The 25,295-nt window shown below is 35.1% G+C and overlaps 2 protein-coding genes across 2 annotated transcripts; one reads left to right on the forward strand and one right to left on the reverse strand.

The window, feature by feature from the left end:
* Window positions 1-1,186: 1,186 nt before the first annotated feature.
* On the forward strand, window positions 1,187-4,686 carry LOC306861271 (large ribosomal subunit protein mL64-like; the record flags this gene model as incomplete). The annotated part of the gene is given in 3 exon segments (XM_079403455.1): window positions 1,187-1,492; window positions 1,496-1,578; window positions 4,353-4,686. Coding segments are annotated over 3 exon segments (699 nt in total). The 5' UTR covers window positions 1,187-1,210.
* A 773-nt stretch (window positions 4,687-5,459) lies between these two features.
* On the reverse strand, window positions 5,460-24,922 carry LOC306860305 (tetratricopeptide repeat protein 39A-like). The gene is made up of 18 exons (XM_079401931.1): window positions 24,680-24,922; window positions 23,205-23,309; window positions 20,389-20,520; window positions 15,908-15,966; window positions 15,608-15,675; window positions 14,559-14,623; window positions 14,254-14,353; window positions 14,096-14,161; window positions 13,865-13,973; window positions 10,888-10,955; window positions 10,473-10,532; window positions 10,105-10,266; window positions 8,896-8,987; window positions 8,483-8,603; window positions 8,248-8,359; window positions 6,994-7,108; window positions 6,790-6,906; window positions 5,460-6,659 (listed from the first exon to the last, which is right to left on the reverse strand). The coding sequence occupies exons 1-18, from the start codon at window positions 24,712-24,714 to the stop codon at window positions 6,548-6,550; spliced, it is 1,698 nt and encodes a 565-aa protein (XP_079258057.1). The 5' UTR covers window positions 24,715-24,922; the 3' UTR covers window positions 5,460-6,547.
* Window positions 24,923-25,295: the final 373 nt, after the last annotated feature.

Consider the following 25,295-nt stretch of genomic DNA (forward strand, 5'->3'; position numbering starts at 1 on the left):
TTTATTTTTTTTTGCTTATTTATGTATAGATAAATGTATAGATTTACAGGTGACTACAAAAGAAAAATGAAGAGACATAATATGTGTATATAATCGAGGAATTGATCTTATTCAATTATAATCATAAAACTTGTGTTTTTACTATAAGGATCCTAAATTAAACAAACATTTTTTAAACATAAAATTAAATTACTAAAACAAAATTTAATGTAAAAAAATTACAATTCATTTTAAAATTCATTTATTCATTAGGATCAATCAATTTATGTTGATTTTGCTACTGTATCAATTTAGAAAAATAAAGTCATTAAACTAATTAATATTAATATGACAGAATATTTGTTCTGTTGTATTTATATTATTTTTGCACTTAGAAGATTATATTTTATTATTAACTCTCCAGTCATTTGTGTTGTATTATTATATTTCCTCTTACTTTAAAGTAATTAAATTAAATAAATAAGCAATGGAGCCAAAAAGGCAAGCAGAGATTTAAAATCAGCAATCATCTTTGTTTTTCTAGCATGGTCTGGACTCGGGGATAAACAATACCAGCAGGACCAGATCCATTTAAGACCTTTATTTCCAACAATAGGATCCCACTGTGCCGTTTAACTACCGGAAAAGATTGAAGGGTCCAGCTTTGAGGACAGACAAAAACTCTGAGGATTGAAATAGCATTGTTAAAGGCCCCCTGGGGTGATGATTAAACTCCACACGAAAATGATCAGGGAGGAGCGAGACCAACGTAGACAACACACAATCTAAACAGTACATGATTCTCGGCACAAATCATCCTTTACAGCATAGAACAGGAAAACATAAGGCATGTGATCTGCTAAAGACCCAAAAAGTCATAAGTACAAATAGGCTAATAATAATAATAATTATTATTATATTTTAAATAATAATAATAATAATTATATAGCTTTATTATTACTTAAATTATAAAAATTAAACCAATCAAAACTATTAATATTGCAATAATGCTAGTGTAGTGTAAAATGAAACAAACGAGTATTTATTCATAATAATAATAATCCCAATATACATAAAAAAATATTAAATATTATTAGACATTATATAATATTAGATGTCCTCAAATGATAATAAAACAAAAATCGAATCAAATTCACCAGCAGAGGGCGTCGTGACGTCAGCACCACGTGCAAAAAATTTGACGCTCGAGGTCACCGGTTTGTCATCAAACATGGCGGCCTCCTTACTAAGCAGGAGGACAGCCTTATTCTCTGGCGTTTTAAACTCCTTTCTACCTGCTGTAGTCCAGCAGATCGCGCACTATAACCCCAGACCCCTCTGGCTGAATATAAAGAGCCCTTACATACCGAGTAATGAGAGCGAGAAGACCCCCGAGTGGCAGAAGACCGAGAAGTATGAGCGCAGGCTGTTTGGCCGCTATGGAGGCGCGTCTGGAGTGGACCCGGCCAAACTCTGGCCCTCTTACCCCCGGCTAGAGGAGCTAGTGGCCGAGTAGAGAGAGTGGCATCCTCCGATAGAGGTGGTGCTGGAGAACATCGCGGCCAGAGAGAGGGAGAGGGAGCAGAGGCGGATGGAGAGGTCAATCAACCTGACTAGTGTCTGTTTGCTATCAGCAGTATTCAGCAACTGACTGTATATATTCATTAATAATAGCTGTTAACCCCCAAATTAAATCTCTCTTTATTTACTTACCCTCGCGTGGTTGCAAACGTTGATTTGGGTGTCTTACAGTGTCCCAGCTTTAGTTTTATAACGAAAGTGGTTGGGACTTCTCCTGTCAAACTACAAGACACCTTTAAATAATCGTCTTTTAACACTTTATGGCGGTTTACAAACTAGCTTTTCCTGGGAGATTAATCCACGTGACTTGTCGGCTATATTGCAAGTTTTCTGAACCTATTTCTGATAGATTCGCGTGATGTAACTTACAGCGAAACTGAAGTCGTTATTTAGTGAACTGAGCAAAAAAACATTCAAAACTGGGCCTTTTAAGACAATACATAGTTGCCAACTCTCGCGAGACAAATAAGCAACCACTGCTTCAAAAACAAGCCCTATATATATATATTTTATTATTTATCAAAAGTATTATTTATTATCAATTGTTTACTACCAATAAATGAGCCTGCAGCATATTAAACTGAAAACACTCTTTTATCTGAAAAGCAAAAACTCAAGCTATTTTACAAAAATCAGCAAATTCAACATAAGTGGGAACAAAACTCATGTCCTGTGAGCAGAATAGGATTGGAGAGATAGAAAAGGAGAAAAACACAAGAGCTTCAAAGGGGAGCTGTAACATATATATATATATAGCCTAAAATATATAGGGTCATTTCTGTCCCAAGCCTTTACAGAAATATTACACTTGGTTGCAATTTTTTATATATTTTAAAATGAAACAATGTGTTATTTGAACAATTACACCTCCTTGAGCCATCACTGTGGCAATTTTTGTTTTTAATTAATTATAAAGAATTCCAAGCACCACAAAACTGCTCGTCCCCACAGCCATCTACAGAGGGAACGTGCTTTATTTCGAGGTGAAAAACAGGTTTTTCTACCATTTCAAATAAAATAATCTATATAATGATCAAATAAATGACATAAAAAACAAAATGCCAAATGAATATTATAGAAAAATATTATATTATAATATATTATATTAAAAAACGAAATATTATATAATATTATTAAAAAGATTTAAAAAAATCATTAAGCTGTCATTTATGTGTATTCTGAAGTCAAAAGGTGATCTACTAATGCATGTGGTCTAAGTTTAAATGTTAAAAAAAAGAAAAGAAATACATTTTAAGACATCTTGCCATACCAGGCTATTCGAACCAAATGTATTTACTCTTAGTATTAGGATATGACTACTTGTTTTTTTTTATTACAGTCCATGATAATTAATACATTACAAAAACATTGTAAAAAATTAGTCTAAAAGACTCCTCTAGGTCTACTTCTATCATCGCTTGGATTACAGCATCACGCGCCTTCTTTTTGAATGTGATTTTTCTCCAATGAGGGGCGGAACATTTGGCAAATTACGCTACGGCACTTATATTATTGCACTGGTTGGCTATTAACTGCGAGCAGACAGAGTGTCAATCAATGCATTGAAGAATACGGCGAACATAAATAAAGAGACGAAGTTGCTTGTCAGATTTCCCTAACAAGCAACCATATTTTTTTAAATAAGACCAAAAAACCGCAACCCGCGACCAGGGATTTTTTCATGCAACTTTACAAAAAAAAAAAAAGTAGCCCAAATTTGCGTATAATACGCAGACTTGGCAACTGTGGACATATCACGAAGTTAAAGTTTTAAGTCTAATCTTATTGGTTTGTGTGGTCTCATGATTTTATTTTTATGAATTTTTTTATTTTTATAATAATCTTTGTCTTATTATAATATCAGTGTTTACTGTATTATTTTGGCAGGTGAATTTTGCATTTGTGTTTAGTTTTTTTCCCTTAGTTTTTTAGATGGAAACAGTAATTTGGTATGAAGCTTCCCTTGTTCTTAAATTGAAAGTTCACCTAAAATGATTTATTTTTATTTATTTTTTTGTCATTACTTACTCATCTTCAAGTTATTCCAAACCTGTATGAGTATCTTTATTTTGGTGAACCCAAAAGAAGATATTTAAAAAAAATATTGGTAACCAAACAGTTGTTGGTAGCCATTAACGTACATAGTATTTGGTTATCAACAAACTCTCATAGGTTTGGAACAACATGTAGTCCCATTTAGCAACTTGTTTGCAACCGTCTTTTTTAAGAAACATAATTAAAAAAAAATCACAAGTGGGGTGTAACTGGTGTGTTTTATGTCGTAGAATAAAACGTGAAAGTATCTTTGAGCCTGTGTGAACCATGGACCTTATTTAAACGATTTAACCAAAATCCCATTGACTCTGGGACGATGAACCGGAAGTGCTAAAATGCTAACTCGCTTCTGGGTTTTCGCCTACAAAATGACATCATAGTTCCACCACTCTATTGAAGCCATCAGTTCACTTTTTCTTTTTTATATAATCGTGTTTAACAGCAGAACTGGAGAAAACCTACATTACTCATGATTCTGCAAAGAAAGCTCCACCTATCAGAAATGCAGCCAGCAAAATGCACTGCAAGTGACAATCTCCCTATGCTCTCAAAATACTTGTTTATATTTAGATATATATTTTTCAATAAACTAGATTTAAAACAATTAGCAGATTTCACAAAAATTAAGCAGATATCACAAAAATGTGAATTTTCTTATTTAACATTATTTATTACCCGATCACAGCCATTGGTTTTTATACCGCTTTAATAAACTTTTCACATTTTTCCCCACACAGAGAGCAGATAATTGCTAAAAACATGGCCAAAATGCCCAAGATGATCGCCGACTGGAAAAAGCAGAAAAGGGAGGCAAAACAGATGCAACGAGAGGAGAAAATCAAGCGGGACAAACTGCTGGCGGAGGCGAGAGAGCGATTCGGTTATGCGCTGGACCCCCGCAGCGCCAAGTTCAAAGAGATGGTCACTGAAATAGAGAAAGAGGAGAAGAAGAAGATAAAACTTCTGAAACGCAGGAAGAGCAGGAGTCAGCGGGAACAGCGGCAGCTGAACCCCGCCAGTAACCCTCAGAGAACAAGGACTTTTATACAGTTCTACTGTACCATATTGTAAAATTGGTTTCTTTGTACATGTTATGATCTTCTCACAGTTTGTTTGATTTAAATAAAATCACTCACTGAAACAACATGCCTGTATCCGATAATACTTCAGAATAAACAGAGTTTAGAAAGTGAAAAACTGATATTCAAATAGCTTAAAGCTGCAGTCTTGTAAGTTTTGCCTCTTTGTCACCATCTCTGTTTGAAAACCTGAAATTGCAGTTACTTGTGGAATTATCTTCCTTGTGTGTGGTTGTGAGTCGGCACGGCTGCAGCGCGGATGAATCTGATGTTCTGAGGAGTATGTGTGGCAGTCAGTCACCGCACCCGTGTGGATTTTCACTGTACTTCAGAATCACAGATTCTAACCTGCATCTTGGAATATATGACCCAAATAAGAATTTTCACCGTATATTGTCATCTGAACAAGTAACAAGTCTGCCACGTTTGTTCTGACCAACTGAGGAAAAAATCATTACCATAAATCACGCTACCAATGGTGATTTAAATCTAAAGATCGGTTAGTTTATATCACATCAAACCGTGCAAAGTATTATTATAGTTAGACCATATTCTCAAATGATTAATGTTAACAACATCAGTATAGTGTATTATTAGCATGTAGATTTCAATTTCTGTACGGTTTAATCTAATTGTCATACCATTCAAATTTCATATTAAGAAATTCTTTTAACCCAAAAAGCCAATTATGCTCCCTTCGAACTGGTTTTCTTTAAAATACAAATCTTGTGTAATCCCAGGTTATCTGTAATCAGAAGCACATTTAAAACTGGAATATAATTTAATTTTATTCACATGCGTTTCATAAACACAATCCTTTCTAGATTACAATCTGCCATCAAAATGATACATTTAATGCTGCTGTGAGAAAAGGCTAAAGGATCCGCCACCTGCAGGATCCTCACGTGCGATAGCCTACAAGCCGGGACAACTCCTTTGTTTACAGACGTGACGTAATGACGCAGTGCCATGCTCGAATTTCCCGCGAAAAAGATAATTTTTAACCCCAAAAAAGTTACGGACTGCAGCTTTAATTTGATAACATTATTCCTCATTGAATTTTGAACGTTCTACATTAAGTAAAAAAAAAGCAAAATTTTTAAGAACAATTAAGCTTATGCATGAAAAAGCAGATGGTTGTGATTTGTCATGGAAAACGGATTTATTCATACAGTAACCCAGAGCATTTATTGCTAATAATTACATTGATTGTACGACTTAATTTACAATAAAATTATACATTTCAAAGATATTTTAATATCAATAATTGATTAAATATTATCTACTAATAAAATGTATTACATAAAAAATAACCATGACATTTGACAACTGAATATTTATGATTATTATAAACGTTCTTGAAGGAATACAATAATCAAAGTGTTCAATCCCACACTCAGCCTTACAATAATCAACATGTTTAATCATCATTACAACTTAGTGTAAAATGGTTTGTCTAAATGTTTGTAAACACTGTCAGTTTTCTAGTCATTTTCCCTAATTAAACCTGGACAAGACTTGAGAAAAAAAATATGAATTTGATTTCTAATGCTCCCTAAAATGTACATTTTAATACATTACAACACAAAGGAACTGAAACCCTGGTTTACATTTCAAATATCCATTCATCTACTTATTATCTGACTAAAATAAACATCAATTTGGCACTACAGATGAAGTTTTTAGTGTCTCCCATAGTAGCGCCCAAAAAAATGAGATGGGTTAACACTGGGCAGAACCACTGCATAAAAACCACACCGTGTCTTTGGTCTTTCATTCTCTCTGTAAAGTGACCATGTAACTCTGTGCTGGTTCTCTGAGAAGATACGCCATTGACTCAGGACCATCTTTCCTCACAAGGTTGTTATTTCATCTTGGTCACTGGTGTCAGCTTTAATTTTGGTGAGGGCCGCATGGACCCTGAACTGCGTACGAGACTCCATTGAGTACTCCTTGTAGTTTTTCCTGACAGGAGAGATGAGGAGAACATTTCATGATAACAATGCAATTTGCCACTTAAACATAAAGTGACATATCAGACTGAAGCCAAGAAATGACAACAGCTAACAAGTATTTTGTCCTAGACTGAACTCACTTGGCTTTCTGCAGTAGATGGATGGCTTGCTCTTTCCTCCCTGTGTCGATGTACAGGAGACTCATCTCCAGCAGAGCGTTAGGGACCAGGTAATGATCAAACTTCAGCTTCTTTTCACTGTTAATGACACAAAACATCTCAAACACCATCCTGAGACCGAACAAGCATTTGTGAAGGCAAATCCAGTAACGCAGAAGCACTGGCCTGCTGTAAACCTGTCTGAAAGAGTCCTCTGCCGCCTGTGTCTGGCCTTGGTTCTTCAGACACAGGCCTTTCAGCAGCAGGATCACACACGTGTCGTCCACAGAGTACTCATTCGCTACACAAACAGAGAGAGTACATGTAAAACAATACAGTACACTACTGTACAGGAAGGTCACATAAACAATATATAACTGAACAACAGCAGTTTTATGTAAGGCCTGCTATACCATACTCATAAAGGGAAATATAAGGGACTTTGTGTTTGTTCATGTATGTGTGTGTGAGAGAGAGAGAAATAAAATAGTTTTTTTCATTTTTATTTTATTTATTTTTATGTATATTTTAGTATGTCAACTTAAACTAAATAAAAATGTCTCCTTGGTAAGTTTAAGACTTTTTTTTATATTTTATTTTATTTCAGTTTTTATGGTTTTTTTTTACATAAAATGGGGGCCCATTTAAAATGAACTGAGAAAATGATAAAAAAATGCATCTATTATGAAATATTTAAACATTAGGATAAATGCATGATTAAAATCAACCATTTGAAAAAAAACATACTATTGACCATGCAATATTTTGTAATTAATAATACAGAAATTATGGTATATAATATATTATTTAAAACTGAGCAATTGATGATTTAAAACTTTAATATTGCTTTTTCAATTATGTATTACTTCATTGTTCACTGATAACAATCAATTGGTGTAAAGACCTATTTTAAAAGTCTTCTTTTATATCTAGACATATTCTCTGTATCCAGCATAGAGTAATACTGCTATAAATAACAGATTTCCCTAAAATGCAATCGGTGTAGTTTCCTATATGTGACCATGGACCACAAAACCAGTAATAAGTGTCAATTTGAAATTGACATTTATACACCTGAAAACAGAATAGATAAGCTTTCCATTGATGTAAGGGTTGTAAGGATAGGACAATATTTGGGTGAGATACAACTATTTGAAAATCTGGAATCTGAGGGTGCAAAACAAAATCTAAATATTGAGAAAATCGCCTTTAAAGTTGTCCAAATGGATGAAGTTCTTAGCAATGCATAATACGAATCAAAAATTAAGTTTTGATATATTTACGGTGGGAAATTTACAAAATAGGTTCATGGAACATGATCTTTTAAAGAAAAATCAATAATTTTGACTATTGCTACAAATATACCCATGCTACTTAAGACTGGTTTTGTGCTCCAGGGTCACATTTATTTAATACAGAGTGAACATTGTGTGGCATTACCTGGAGTGGCCTTTAGGATGCGCTCTGCTTCTAACAGCGTCTCCATCATGCCCTCTGTCAGCTCAGGCTGTTTGCTGATCATGGAGAAACCATTCCACATGTACATCATCTCCTGAAATATGAAGCGCAAATGTTGCGGACTTTAAAAAATATAACCATTGCATTACAACAGAAAGTAAAAGAAAAAAAAATACATTTAGAAAAAAGTGTGTTGAATGTGTTACGTTATTCTTACTAGCACAGGCACAGGAAGTCTGATTGGATTGCTGGCTTTGTACCGTCTCGCTTTACGAATGGCAAACTTCTCTGTGGGTGGAGATTTACCCGCTATCTTCTGTTTGTATGTTGGTACCTGTCTGAGAGACCGAAAGAGAGAGATAGGAAGTGAATAGGAATAAAAAAAATTAGCTAATGTCTCAGTTTTGATCATATTAACATACACCCAGTAAACCCAAAGAAAGAGAGACATACAAAAGGAAGTTTATTACTTCTGCTCCTGTGTTGGCAGTGCAATTACATGTAAGTGTATTTACATTTAGTCATTTAGAAAACGCTTTTATCCAAAGCGACTTACAAATGAGGACAATGGAAGCAATTAAAATCAACAAAAGAGCAATGATATGCAAGTATATATAATATGATATTTACCTGAAGAGATCCACCTCATTATCCCCGAACGGCCGGGATTCTGTGTCTGGAAGCATGCTGAGATAAGCCGCCTTCATGTACACGTACATGGCCTGAGAGAGAGAAAATCGTCATAATCCTTCTGCACACTGGAAACACACTGTATGTAATCACAACCAGCAACAGAACCAACCAGTTCAAACAAAAACCTGGCAATGACCCACAAAGCCAATTTACACAGCTTACACACGCCAGTCATTGTTTAAATCGCTGCTCCATAGCGTATCTTCAATTAAAAAAATTAATAAATACAGCTCAATCCCAGTTTTACACCTGTACGGTTTCACTTCATGTTTCTGAGGAGGAAGTCTGTCTGCAATAAGACAAGAAATATTGGCTAACGCTACTGTTGGCTAACAAACTGCTGAGAACATTTCATCAATCATGAAGAAATATGTCATTTTGCCTTTAGTTTTAGCAGATATCCTGCTTTTTAAGAATATTTTGAATTCCTAGTTTTCGGACCTTGTGAATACAGTAATTTTGGTGGGTAAATATCACATTCACACATGTAAAATGGCAGATATGGAAACCTTCCTTTATTTTTTCATGATTTTGTGAGGATTTAGTAGAAAGAAAATGCTCCTCCAAATAAAAATATTAACTATTTTATTGCCGTCCTGATTCAAATCTTTGCTAAAGTCATAAGTCCAGTCCATTTCATTGAGACTTGAGGTACAAATGTCCAAAATGTGTAACTTTATAAATGAACAAACAAATTATATAATTTTAATCTGACAATAATATGACATACTTCAATTTTAAAGTGTTTAAACACCTTTAAAATAGTCAAAACATGGAAAATTAAGTGTATTGCTTCCTAGTTTGTATTATACAAAAAGGAGACTTTTTCCCAGTACCAATAAAAAAAACCCACACTTCATTTACATTCTGGGTGGAGGCCGTTTCAAACGTGTGACGCAGAAATGTATCTATACAGATCACAATTAGACAACCATGACATGGGTGTTTCTCACAGACATACAGTAAACTATACTGCCTTTAGGATTATTAAGGATGCTGTTCTTTTAATAATTTCACCAAAACATAATGCAAATGAACTTCCAGATCTGAACTGAAACATTATGTTTCAGATTGTCATTAGGCGTAAATCATGAAACACAAGAACAAATGTGTGTATAAACTGTTGTTTTTGAGCAGTTGGGTCACCTTAGACCAGCGGCTCTCCTGGCTGAGCAGGTCTGCGTAGAAGTACGCCATCTTCCAGTGCCTCTTAAAGGTGTAGCACCACATCAGCTCCCAGTAGCACATGTGATGAAACTGTTTCCAGGCCTGCTGGGCCTTACAGCCGTCCTCAAACAGCACCACCGCCTGGACATGCAGGGGTACAGTAATGACAAAACATCAGTGAACAATCTACAAGCCTGTGTATAATGTTAGCCTCAATTTCTTACACAACATTGTAATTTAATTTTGCATGACCATTTTTCACAGTTTAATAGTAGTTTAATTGTCTTCTAACCAGTCTGAAGTCTTTAAAATCATTGGAATAAAAAGAATAAAAAGGCCAGATTAACCTCATCAATGTTGCCCTTTATTTCTTCAGCTCGACCTTCAAAGAAGAGAAAAATCGCTCCCTGGAGAGAGACAGAATTAGAACATGACCCCCCAAAAACACCCAATAAAGACCCCATGTTACGGCTTGATTAGCAGTTTTCTTTTCTATTCAGGTTTCTAAATATCTGTTTTCATCTGAATAAAAATATGTTCTACATATACAAAGATTTTCAAATGTTTAAATCTGTCAAATGTACATTTGTCAACGAGTATGTGAGTCAGCTCAGATTTTGACTGTATGGAGTCTTTAACATAAAAAAAGAATAAAAGTACTAGAATTTAAAACAAAACATCTTTTTAAAATGTGAACATGGCCCTGAAATTCTAAATAAATTCATTTATAAAAGAAGTAAAAAGACAGAAGCAAAAACATACACGTGGGTATCGCAGTCGAAATGGCTTCAATAATCGCTCTGCCTCTTCCACCTCACCCTCTCCAGTACCTACACAAAACATCACTTCATTAATAACATAAAAATATCTGAGAAGTCTATCATTATTTCAATAGGATACACTAATGTTCAAAAGTTTGGGGTCAGTGAGGTTTTTTAAATGTTTCTGTAAGAAGCCTCTTTTGCTCACCAAGGTTGCATTTATTTGATCAAAAATACAGGAAAACAGCATTGTGAACTTTTTCAATCTAATCGTTTTCTATTTGAATATATATTCAAATGCAATGTAAAATTCAATTGTAATGCAATTCAAATGATGCAAAGCTTCATTTGATCAGCATCATTACTCCAGTCTTCAGTGTCACATGATCCTTCAGAAATCATACTAGTATGCTGATTTGCTGCTCAAGAAACATTTCTGATTATTATCAATGTTGAAAACAGTTATGCTTAATATTTTTGTACAAACTGATGCATTTTCTATCTATCTATCTATCTATCTATCTTTTTTTTTAGATATTATTTTATGCAAAAAATTAGCTTGTTTCAAGTTTGATGCCTGCTACAGGTCTCAAAATAGTTGGGACGGGGGCCATAGCGTAGCATCTCCTCTTCTTTTCAAAACAGTTTTGAAGACGTCTGGGCATCGAGGTTATGAGTTTCTGGAGTTTTGGTGTTGGAATTTGGTCCCATTCTTGCCTGATATAGGTTTCCAGCTGCTGAAGAGTTTGTGGTCATCTTTGACGTATTTTTCGTTTAATGATGCGCCAAATGTTCTCTATAGGTGAAAGATCTGGACTGCAGGCAGGTCAATTCAGCACCCGGACTCTTCTACTACGAAGCCATGCTGTTGTAATAGCTGCAGTATGTGGATTTTCATTGTCCTGCTGAAATAGATGTCATCTGGAGGGGAGTATATGTTGCTCCAAAACCTTTATATACCTTTCAGCATTTATAGTGCCTTCCAAAACATGCAAGCTGCCCATACCATATGCACTTATGCACCCCCATACCATCAGAGATGCTGGCTTTTGAACTGAACGCTGATAACACGCTGGAAGGTCTCCCTCCTTTTTAGCCTGGAGGACACGGTGTCCCTGATTTCCAACAAGAATGTCAAAGACACAGAAAAACACTTTCAAGGACTTATTCATTAACTGTTCCCATCTGGTGGAATGACCTGCCCAACTCGATCCGAATCCTTACCCATCTTCAAGAAACGGCTAAAAACTCATCTGTTCCATCTTTACTTGACCCTCTAACTCTAGCACTATCTATTCTAATTGTATTTTATCTATGTCTTTTTATTAAAAAATAACAATAATAATAATAATAATTATCTGTACTGCGTTAGGCTAACCAAGACTTGTAATAGCACTTGCACGTTGTTGCTCTTTTGTTGGTTTTGATTGCTTCTTATGTCCTCATTTGTAAGTCGCTTTGGATAAAAGCGTCTGCTAAATGACTAAATAAATACATAAATAAATAAATAAATAAATTTGGACTCGTCTGACCATAGAACGCTTTTCCACTTTGAAACAGTCAATTTTTAATGAGCCTTGGCCCACAGGACACGACAGCACTTCTGGACCATGTTCACATATGGCTTCCTTTTTGCATGATAGAGCTTTAGTTGGCATCTGCAGATGGCACGGCGGATTATGTTTACCGACATTGTTTTCTGGAAGTATTCCTGGGCCCATTTAGTAATGTCAATGACAGAATCATGCCGATGAGCGATGCAGTGTTGTCTGAGGGCCCGAAGACCACAGGCATCCAACAAAGGTCTTCGGCCTTGTCCCTTACAAACAGAGATTTCTACAGTTTCTCTGAATCTTTTGATGATGTTATGCACTGTAGATGATGAGATTTGCAAAGCCTTTGCAATTTGAGGTTGAGGAATGTTGTTTTTAAAGTATTCCACAATCTTTTTACGCACTCTTTCACAGATTGGAGAGCCTCTGTCCATCTTTACTTCTGAGAGACTCTGCCTCTCTAAGACTTACCTTTTATTATTATTATTATTATTTAGTCATTTAGTAGATGCAAAGCGACTTACAAATGAGGACAACAAAAGCAATCAATTGTAGTATTAAAACAACTAAAAACAGATCCAAAACTAAAAGCTAAAACTTTATAAATACTACCTATACACATTTTAAAAATAAAGAAATTAAATAAAAATGACAAATGCATACCACAAAATTTCAAAACTTAACAATTAAAATGAAAAACAAAAAAAATAAAGCTAAAAACAATTCAAAATATTAAAGAACAAAAGGTATAAGAGTATAATAATGATTCTAACATAACACTAAGCCAAACAAAAAAAAAAAACTAATATATATATTTATAAATGTGTATGTATATATATATATATATATATTTATGCATGTATGTGTGTGTGGTTGTACATATACACATTTTATATATTATATATATATATATATATATATATATATATATATATATATATATATATATATATATATATATATACACACACACACACACACACACACATCAATTCATTTCCATTTAGTTTGTTAAAGTATTAAAATAACTCAAATTAAACATATTATTCAATTATACTTTTATAGCAAGACCTGATGTCAATTAACTTAATTAGCTGCTAGATGTTCTCCCAGCTGAATCTTTTCAAATGCTTTTTCAGCCCTTTGTTGGCCCCGTGCCAACTTTTTTGAGACCTGTAGCAGGCATCAAATTTGAAATGAGCTCATTTAGTGGATAAAAGTGTCACATTTCTCTGCTTAAACATTTGTTATGTTCTAACAAATGTTATCTATCTATCTATCAATTCAAATATGTACTAAAACATTAAAAAGATGGCAGAATTTTTGGATGAACTATCCCTTAAGTTTCCACAATTAACTAAAGAAACACATCTTGCAATTATGATGCAAGCTGTCTGCTTTTTGTGGGTATCAAATACAAGTTACCTAAAATAAAGGAGAGGAAGGTGTAGAAACAGAGCAGGAGGAGGGCGCACAGCATGGAGCGCAGGGTATGAGAGGTGGCACCTGCGTACAGCTGAGAGATGCCAAATTCCTACACACCCAAACACACACACACACCAAAGACTATTAACAAAAAAATAAACACACGAACAAGCACACTGGCATGTCTTTCCAAAAATGAGAACATAAGTGTAATCTGAAGTAAAAAAACACCTTATCTCCAGAAAAGCCAGCAAACTCTAGCAACTTGAGTAACCGGGCAGGAAACAGTGAAAGAGTCTGTGTGACAGTGAAGAACAGCAACACAGTTGACAATCTGACAATCAGTTTAATCATCAGGAATATAGATGCAATATTCCAGATGCACATACCAAATTGAAAGCCCCAATCCCAAACGAGACTCCGCCCTCTAAGTGCTTGTGGTTTGGTCCTTTGAAAGCTGTATCTGATTGGACGAAGGCATGCAGCTCCCTGCATGAGAATGATGGCGTCATTCACAACAGACAAATTCACTGAATAGTTCAATTCAAGGGCATGATTTTGGCACACAAATGGGAATCAAATATAGGTTATTTCTTCTGGGTTAAATGGTGCAGGTGTCTTGATGACACCAATTATTCTCATTAGCGAACAGTAAACACCACAGATTTCCTTCACTTACTTGCTACAGACTTACTTGTATATGAGGTAACTGTTCCGTACTTTGATTCCTCCTTTAATAAAACTAACCATATTCTCATCCTGTCAACAAACAGCGAATGAGAAATCAGGTGCATATCTGAGCTCTGGAGTAGGATTAAGTTAAAAGTGGCCTTAGGCCTCAGGAATAGTTCAAACCAAAATGAAAATTTGCTGCAATTTTACAATTCATAGTAGCAGTGAATGGGTGCCGTCTGAATAAGAGTCCAAACAGCTGATAAAAACATCAAAATAATCCACAAGTAATCCACACCACTCCAGTCCATCAATTAACATCTTGTAAAGTGAAAAGCTGTGTGTTTGTAACAAACCCATCATTAAGGCATTTTAAGTTTAAACTGTTGCTTTTGGCCAAAATATGAGTTGATAATCCAAAATAATGTGTCCTCCAGTGAAAAAAGTAAATACCCGTTTTCCTCTCATATCAAAATCCACCATCATATTGGTTAAGATCTGTTCTGGACTGTTTGATTGTAAATGGTGCTTGATCTGTGCATATTTCTCTCCTGATTCAGACCAGATGACTTTTTCACCGGAGAAAGCAATATTATGGATAGATGACTCATATTTTAGCCAAAGCAATTATTTAAAGTTAAAAACACCTTAATGAAGGATTTTTTTTTTTTTTTTTTTACAAACACATACCTTTTCATATCACAAACTATTAATTGATGGACTGGAGTGGTGTGGATCACTTCTGGATTATTGGGATGTTTTCATCAGATGTTTGGACTCTCATTCTGACGGCACCCATTCACTGCAGAGGATCCATTGATGAGCAAAATCTCCAAATCTGTTCTGATGAAGAAACAAACTCATCTATATTTTGAATGGCCTGATCGTGAGTAAATATTCAGAAAATTTTAATTTTGGGGTGAACTATTCCTTTTATCTGAGGTTAAAAAAGATGTTAAATTCTACATGTTAAGGTTAAGACCTCGAAGATGCCAAAATGCACACATAGTTTAAACAAAACATCCGAGATTTTCCGATTATTAGTAAAATTTGTCTTGAAATGTGTCAAACCTGTAAGAAAGTGAGAGCGGCTCTGTGTAGTAAACACTCAGCGTAACAAACTTCAGCATGGAGCTGCTCTATAAAACATCAAATACAATATAAAGCTTGGTTGTAAAACATTTGATCATACAAACAGACATTAAAAGAAACATCTTATACAAATTGTTAACTGATTTTGGCTAGCTTTAGCCTAGAATTGACCAAATTCATCATTCGTCAAAATAAATACTGCGTCACATAATAGATTTGTTTGAGTTTTATTCCTCCTATAACAGCAGTGTGAGATGGACATTTCTAGAAAAACCGCACCTTCTGAAAGATCATGATTTGCTCCTCGGCTCCCAAGACCACCAGACTTCCTACGGAACCTGAGAGAGAACAGCAAGAACTCAAGTGATGAGTGGACAAACACACAATAACAATGTCTAACATATTTGATCAGACTAAAATCAGGCACAAGAATTTTCTTACGGAAGATGGATGGGAAAAAATTATTAATTCAAAAATAAAAATGTAAATACATAGACTACCATCCACTTGTTATAAAAACAAAACAAAAAAAAGAATACTTTTATTCAGCAAGGGTCAATTAAATTGATCAAAACCGGCAGTAAGGACATTTATAATGTTATAAGATTTCTATTCTATAAGACTTCTATTTATCAAGACGAAATGTATCACCGTATCCACAAAATGATTATGCAGCACAAAGGTTTTCAATGAGAACTAAATCTTTCAGATTTCAGCATATTAGAATAGTTTCTGAAGGATCATATGACATATGAATAAATTACATTTTACAATATTAAAATGTATCAAATGTAAAATAGAAAAAGGTTATTTTAAATTGTAACAATATTTCACAATATTACTGTTTTTACTCCTTTAAAAAAAATCTTACTGACCCCAAACCTTTGAACAGTAGTGTATCTCTTGACATACATTTTGATAAAGCCTTGTTTTGATAAGCATTTAAGCATTGTTTCAGCTGAATAACATGAGCAAAAATCAGCAGCCTACAGAACACTGCAAGAGGAATAAAGTAAAAGAAAAAAGTAGCTCATTTAAAATGTACTCAGAGTAAAAATTACTTTGTTACATTTTAACAGTGGGAGGGACGCAAAAATGGTGTCAAACTCAGTTCCTGGAGGGCTGGAGCCCTGCAGAGTTTAGATACAACCCTAATTAAACACATCTGATCCAGCTAATCTAATCATTTAGGCTTATTTGAAAACTACATGGTTGGAGCACAGTTGGAACTAAACTCGGCAGGGCTGCGGCCCTCCAGGAACAGAGTTTGACACCCCTGGGATAGGCCTATAAATCTCAAACTAGTTGTTTTTAATTAAATGAATCAGTTATTTAGAATAATAAGGCATTTGGGCTGTTACCAGGCAAATTAAATCAGTATCAACAAAATTCATCTTTTGGAATGCAGAGGAAACACAGAAGCTTCATCTGAAGTGGCATGTAGATGTAATTACACACTGTTTAATGCAGGATATGAATGCATTTAGCCTACAGTTACAAATGCAGAAATAATGTTTTGATAAGACACAAAATGTTGAATACTCGTTTGAAATTATAAAAATAAAAAAAATAATTTAAATGTGAAATTAAAACCGCCAGTAGGTGTCAGCAAGTCACGGTTAATAAGTGAGTCATTGCGATTGAACCAAATCATTTAAACAGTTGATTCATTCAGGAACGAAACACCATCATTGCTCAGAGACACAAAACTGTGCTATGGTGGCTGTGTTTGGAATTATTTTTGTTGTCGAAATAGAGCAAAAACAGGCAATATGGTGTCTAAAACGCAAGTCTCTTAATTAACTTCTTGTTTTTTGAACTGTTGTAAAAAATCTATATGTAATCATGCTGATTTTTGGAGAAAAAAAAGTCACTCTTCGTGTGATATTGAGTTACTACAGGTACATCTCAAAAAATTAGAATATCGTGAAAAACTTTTTTGTAACTTATTTCAAAAAGTGAAACATTCATATATATTTTAGATTCATAACATGTAAAGTAAGACATTTCAAAAGTTTTTTTTGTTTTAATTTTGATGATTAGAGCTTACAGCTCATGAAAGTCAAAATCCAGTATCTCAATATATTAGAATATTTATATTTGAGTTTCATTAAACGACCATCCCTACAGTATAAATTCTGGGTATCTCTTGTTCTTTGAAACCACAATAATGGAGAACACTGCTGACTTGGCATGGCAATGATTCAGAAGACGAACATTCACGCCCTCCACAAAGAGGGTAAGTCACAGAGGGTCATTACTGAAAGGGGTGGCTGTTTACAGAGTGCTGTATCAAAGCATATTAAATGCAAAGTTGACTGGAAGGAGGAATATGGGTCGGAAAAGGTGCACAAGCAACAGGGATGACCGCAAGCTTGAGAATACTGTCAAGCAAAGCTGATTCAAACACTTGGGAGAGCTTCACAAGGAGTGGACTGAAGCTGGAGTCAGTGCATCAAGAGTCACCACGCTCAGACGTCTTCAGGAAAAGGGCTACCAAGCCACTTCTGAAACAGAAACAATGTCAGAGGCATCTTACCTGGGCTAAAGAGAAAAAGAACTGGACTGTTGCTCAGTGGTCCAAAGTCCTCTTTTCAGATAAATAAAAATTTTGCATTTCATTTGGAAATCAAGGTCTGGAGTCTGGAGGAAGACTGGAGAGGCACAGAATCCATGTTGCTTGAAGTCCAGTTTGAAGTTTCCACAGTCAGTGATGATTTGGGGTGCCGTGACGTCTGCTGGTGTTGGTACATTGTGTTTTATCAAGTCCAAAGTCAATGCAGCCGTCTACCAGGAGATTTTAGAGCACTTTATGCTTCCATCTGCTGACAAGCTTTATGGAGATGCTGATTTCCTTTTCCAGCAGGACTTTAGCACCTGCCCACACTGCCAAAACCACTTCCAAGTTGTTTGCTGACATATGGAATCTAGGGTATATTTTCAAGAGAAAGATGAGAAACAGTCGATCCAACAATACAGACGAGCTGAAGGCTCAGCAGTGCCTCAGGCTGATCGCTTCCATGACACACCTTACTGATGCTGGAGTTTGTGCTAAAGGAACCCCGACCAAGTATTGAGTGCATAAATGAACATACTTTAAACAACTTGAACTTTTCTGTTTTGCAAATCCTTTTTTTTTTGATTGATCTTAGGAAATATTCTAATATTTTGAGATACTGATTTTTGACTTTCATGAGCTGTAAGCTCTAGTCATCAAAATTAAAACAAAAAAACTTTTGAAATGTCTTACTTATGTAATTATGCACTTATGTATTTATGTAATGAATCTAAAATATGAAAGTTTCACTTCTTGAAATAAGTTACAAAAAATGAAGTTTTTAACGATATTCAAATTTTTTGAGATGTACCCGTATATGGAATGATATATATACACATTTTCTGCCTCTATATCTTCAATTTTGTGATCATTCTGAATGCATTTTAACAGACTGAATCACGCAGTGAAAGAACGTGCTCTAAATGCGCGCGTGCACTAGTCTAATCTACTAGACTTCACTGCACTCTGTAGGAGAGTTTTGTTTGAATTTTGGCAAAATACTGATAATGTCAAATCGCACATTGTTAAAACAACAATTACGACATTATCGCAGACGATATATATCGCACACCCTGCACCACTGTCTTTTTGGCCAATTTGTGCAAAACCTTTTGCTAAACTGTCAAAGCTTCATTTTAACCACCAATGCAACGATGCAAGTGTTTAACTTACATGCTTGCGAAGAGGTGATGTCGAGATTTTATAAGTTGCTAGTTTGGTCTCTCAAGGCAAACACAGCTTACACTGCATTATAGAGCATAAATATGGCCAGGGGTTCACTTCATTTCATTCAAGTTCAACTTCAGCCAAATATGACGGGGTTTGGTTTTCAGCTGGGTCTGCATCATAACGCCTGTCTTGTCAGTCTACATCTTTCTTGTGATTTTAGCGCCAGTTTGTTCTCTTGCCCATTATTTACTGCAGTAGTTTCCAGGGAGCGATTGTTTTTTTTTTTTTTACTCAGTAATTAATGTTTTAAAATGTAGCGAAGTACAATACTTCAAACAAAATTTACTTAAGTAAAAGTAAAATTACAGATTTAAAAAAAGTAGAAGTACACAAAAAAGCTACTCAATTACAGTAATACAAGTAAATGTAATTTGTTACTTTCCACCTCTGATTATCGATTTTTATTTTATGCCAAAAATCATTAGGATATTAAGTAAAGATCATGTTCCATGAAGATATTGTGTCAATTTCGCACCCTAGGCCTATATTAAAATTTTAGGTACACACACACACACACACTCTACACACACTAAACGTCACTCTCCCAAGAGGATGTTTGGAGGGGTTTAGGAGGAGATCACACAGAAGTATCTCCTTTGTGACTCACTGTTCCTTAAGCAAACTGAAAGTGAGCTGATGTGTGACCATTGCTATGGTGAATCCACCCACATACAGTCATCTGGATTAGTGCTGCATTATGGGAACCACATGCTATATGTAGGACATGTATGGATCTCTTCCACTCCGTTTCATCTATGTTATATAAGTCCAGTAAAACTCCTCATTAGACCTGACCAGCTGTCTGTCATTTAAAGCCACACAGTTACATCTCCATGCAAATGCAAGCAAATTTCAAAGCAGCTGGTTTGGGTCAGCTGACATGGAAATTACCGCATTTGCCTAAAAATTAAAGGTCACAGGAGAAGGCCTCTCCAGGACTGAAACGAATACAGTGTTTTGGCTGTCTTTCTACCTCTGGCACACCTCCTGAGCACTCTTCATCGTGTTCCCAGCATGCACTATGTCGTCGTGTTGGAAGGTCATCATGGCCTGCATCTCTAATACTGTGGCATAGATCAGAGCGTGATACATGCTCTCCTTAGACCTGGAATACAATACAACACATGCTTTTACACACACAACGTGAGATCACACTCTGACACAGCAGGCTGCTAGTTAAATATAGTGAAGGTTAATGCCTTAAACTTCCTCTATGAAAAAATGTGAACGGAATTATCAACTCTGTCAGTATTGAACACTTATGTTCCTGTCACATTCATGCAAGAACACGCGTTATTTCACTTTGACTTGGTGGTTAACATGTTTCTGTTAGGGTGATGCAAGGCCCGTTCACACCAAGAATGATAATTATAAAGATAACAGCATAGCGTCCAACAGCTTACAGTTTTGTCGTCTGTCAATTTTTTTTTATTTAACAGCCAATCAGAATTCACTTGTGTAATTAGCAGTTAATTGACTTGATAATGTTTTTACTGTTCATCACCTGGGGGGAGGGGGGGACTGCTCTCAAAGTGATTCCAGTGATATCAAGTTTTCCCAGAAACATTTTTTACAAAATATTTTAATTATAAGTTATAAATACATTATAAATTATTAATATCGATGCTAGTGCTGTCAAATGATTAATCGCATCCAAAATAGACATTTTTGTTTTCACAATATATGTATGTGTACTGTGTATATTTATTATGTATATATAAATACAAACACATGTATGTATATATTTAAGAAAAATATGGTATGTATATATATATATATTATATATATATTTATATATAATATAAATATGTAAATGTATATACACGTAAATATTTTAAAAATATATACTGTATGTGTTTATATATACATAATAAATTAATAGTACACATACATATATTATGAAAACAAAAACGTTTATTTTGGATGCGATTAATCGTTTGACAGCACTAAATGCACATAAAAATATTTAAAAATAAAACATGTTTGGGCAAATTCGTCAATTAAAGCTTTAAAATAAATAAATAAATATTTTTTAATTAATCTCAATTTCTATAATATATATCATGTTTTTCCCCTAAATACATTTTTATTTTATAATTATTTAATTTAAACCCTTGTAAATAAATAATGTTCCTGAATTTATTTATTTTTTATACTCAAAAATTACAAATGTGCATTTGAAGCATTAAAATTAGGGCCGGGACTTTAACGCGTTAATTTAGATTAATTAATTACACAAAAATAACGCGTTAAATTTTTTTAACGCATTTTAATCGCACTTATTTTTGCACCGCGGAACGTTTCTCACTGGATGAGTTTCGGCGGACCGATTATACTGGAGCACCTACTAGCGTTCAGACAAAAACAAACCACAGTGAACATGGACAAAGAAGCTGATGAGACCGCTTTGGTTGGCCCTGTGGATGGGAAATTAAAAAATCCATATGAAAAAACTTACTTCTCACTGTTCTCAGGTCAAATATTTATATGCGATTAAAATGCGATTAATTTCGATTAATTAATTACAAAGCCTCTAATTAATTATTTTTTTTAATCGAGTCCCGGCCCTAATTAAAATAAATAAATAAAGTTCTGTTTACTACAAGCATGTGATGCAGTTTTGTCATCTGCCACTTTAAATGCTTTTTATCAGCTGGAAAAAAATCACTCAAAGTGAATCTAAATAAATAGTTGTGACTTCACTTTTCTCATAGAATTACAACAATTTATAAAACTTGAGACGCAACCTAGATCATGTGCTGTCTGTGTAGGTGCTACATTTTAATTTGAACTTCGTAACATTAAAAAAAGTATGCTCTATATAGCATGAACATGGGAAGTGAGAATGAAATTCGTACGTATACATCCACTATGTTGTTACTGTCACATGATATGACCTACTACCATCAGTTGTGCCTGTGGCCTCATAGGATGGCAAAGTGTCCAATCACGCACTTTAGAATCCGGGCAGAAATAGTAAGTAAACCGGGTACTTTTCGGCTACTGTTTGAATACTATGCATTTGGTCTTACTACTATTTTGGCATACTGTGTTTTGCATATTATATAGTAGGAAAGTATTTTCATAAACTGAATCCCATGTGTTGCCATGCCAGGATTTTCAAACAAACAGAGTAAAGTTTTGATAGTTCTTCAGGGAAATTAACCTACAATTGGCCTACTTATAATTGTCTCTGTGCATTAAAATGAAATTAGAGAAAACATTTTAACAATAAAAAACCCTGCACCTTTTTAAAACAGACTAGCCCAAAAATGTCCTAGAATACTAATAAAATAAAGATTTATTGCCTGAAACCAAGAATTATGTACTTCCAGGTGGGCCTGTATATAAAGATAAGTGCTGGAGTCACTTAAGCATGTGGTTTCCTTCTCAGAGTAAAGTTCCTCGCTCTTCCAGCTATATATTAATGAAGTGGCTCTATTGTCAGACATGAGGGTGTGATCTTTAGGTAAACACCTCACATCCTGGAGAAGGGCGCGCACCTGATGCAATTCTCTATCACAACAGAAATAAAGCATGCGGGACGACATCTACAATTACTACAAGTGCTTCAGAGGCCAGCACCTTTACAGCAGCAAAAAGACTACATTTTGGTGGTTTACAGTGACTGACTGAAAAACAGAGCATTATGGGGTTGGTACAGTAGGTTCCCACACCTTTACTAATTAGCTAGCCTGCTCTTAAGATCACTCACACAAATACTGGAGGAGAGGAGAAACTGGACGAAAGAAAGACAGAAACTCGTGAAGACAATAAGACTTCTCTCACCGTGGCCGTAGTTTGTCCAAACTCTCACTGAAGTGGTTGTTGAGAAACAGATCCAAGGCCTCCATGCATTCATCAAGACAGGCCTGTAGGGACATCTGTCTGGAGCTGATCACACACACACACAAACAATGAGCAGAAGTCATACACTTCTTTCTCTATATAAAGCTAATTCAAGTGACTACATTAGACTGTTATTAGTGGTCACTATGGACACCCCCCCCCCCCCCCACCCCAGTATCTAGAGTGCAAGTTTCCAATAACAGATATAATACAGAGAAATATATTAATTTATGATGTTGAACAGCTGAATGAAAGCAAAGAGAATATGCAATCAATCCCATAATATAATAATATAATATATAATATGGCCTAATAATAATAATAATATAATTAATTAAAAATGCACAAAAGGATATAAAAAATGAGAAAAGTAACAACTGACAAAGCTTTAAAATAAATAAACTCATATGCGTGTTACAAATAAATAAACAAAATAAATAAAAGTAAATTTACAGAAAACTTTAATTATATTTATTTATTTATATATTTATTTAATTATGTTTTATTTTATTTTATTAAAGCTGGTTTTGTCATATTTATCCATCTTCTGTGGACAACTTTGCCCCAAAACTCCCCAAGTGAAGTAAACCCACCCAAACACAAGCAAAGCCACTTGGTGAAATGAATGACATTTACTACTAAATACCAAGACACCATTCAGACCTGTCAGCAGCGCCCTTTATAAATTATGAATGCTACCCGATGCAGAGTTTTTCAGCACATGACCACTGAAGATATATTTAGCAGGACTAATTAATGTCAACTGGTTGATCCTGCTTTTAGATTAAAGAGCAGATATACATTCATGGGCTCTCAAAGACATACGGCCCTCTGGCACTTGTTGCTTATGAAATTTACAAACCAACCAACATGCATTTGCTTAATACATCTTGTTAGAGATGCAAAAACAACTGGTTTAAAACAATTGCATGACTTTACAAGTCATTTAAAGGTATCTCTAATCTTTAACTCTCTGGAGCCGCAATGACTCAAGTACAAACACAAATGCAATGCAGAATATGGCTCACACACTGTGTCACTAGTCAAGGTGTTTGATGTTTGCTCAGCGTACACAGACTGGGCATGGACAGCCAGCGCCTTTGGATAAGAATATGAATATGTCCCAACGCACTGCAAATGATTTCACTTTAACAACATTAAGAGCACATTTGCCAACAGTGAAGCTTTCCAAACCAGACTCTATTGTAAAACAAGGAAGGAAGAGATGTGAAAACTTGACATGAGGAGAAAAAAACTGCCAAAACTAAACATAGACTCACTGACTCAGCCATTAAGAGACGCACAGAACCGCAAGCATGAAAGTTTTCAGTTGTGCTGAGTAGCAGAAACATGAGAAGGCACAGCATTGATGCAACACTTTTAAAATAAACATTAATAAGTCATCAACGACTCACTTTTCTGTAGCAGGTGCATTTTTCCCAGCGGACATGGTGTATTTTGTTGTTTGTTGTCCTCTTCTGGCCCTTGTGGCCACACACACACACACCTCCTCTCCCCGTGAAGAGCTTTCTCTCAGAGCTCCTGTGGAAAGTCACTCTCACTGCGCGTGAAGATGCTGCATGGATGAGGACTGCTGGAGAACTCGAGCTGGCAGGGAATATGGATCAGTGCTCGGCTCGATTGGCACGAGTGGGTGTGTGATATGAGAACACGGACTTCTTGACCCCTCCTCGAGCTCACAGCAGGTTTGATGGCAGGAGACCCGAGCGAAGGGACAGGAGTTAGTAGCGCCATCTAGTGCTGGGGTGAAGAAGGGACTCATATGACGAACGAGTTATATGTAATACAAATATATAAAACTGCCTCCTCATTTTAAAACGCCACTGGTTTGTATGTAGGCAAAATAATTTACTTCCTTTTATTGTCATTTGTTTCATTTAAATCTTTGTTTAATTGGGAATTTTTCCCAAGCTTTTTGTATTTCTAAATATTTTAAATGCATATTTAATTGTATCTAATATTTATTAATGCATTTATCGATTAATTTATTCACGATTAAATACTCTAAAA

The sequence above is a fragment of the Barbus barbus genome (genome assembly GCF_936440315.1).
Source record: "Barbus barbus genome assembly, chromosome: 4".
Classification (NCBI taxonomy): Eukaryota; Metazoa; Chordata; class Actinopteri; order Cypriniformes; family Cyprinidae; genus Barbus; species Barbus barbus.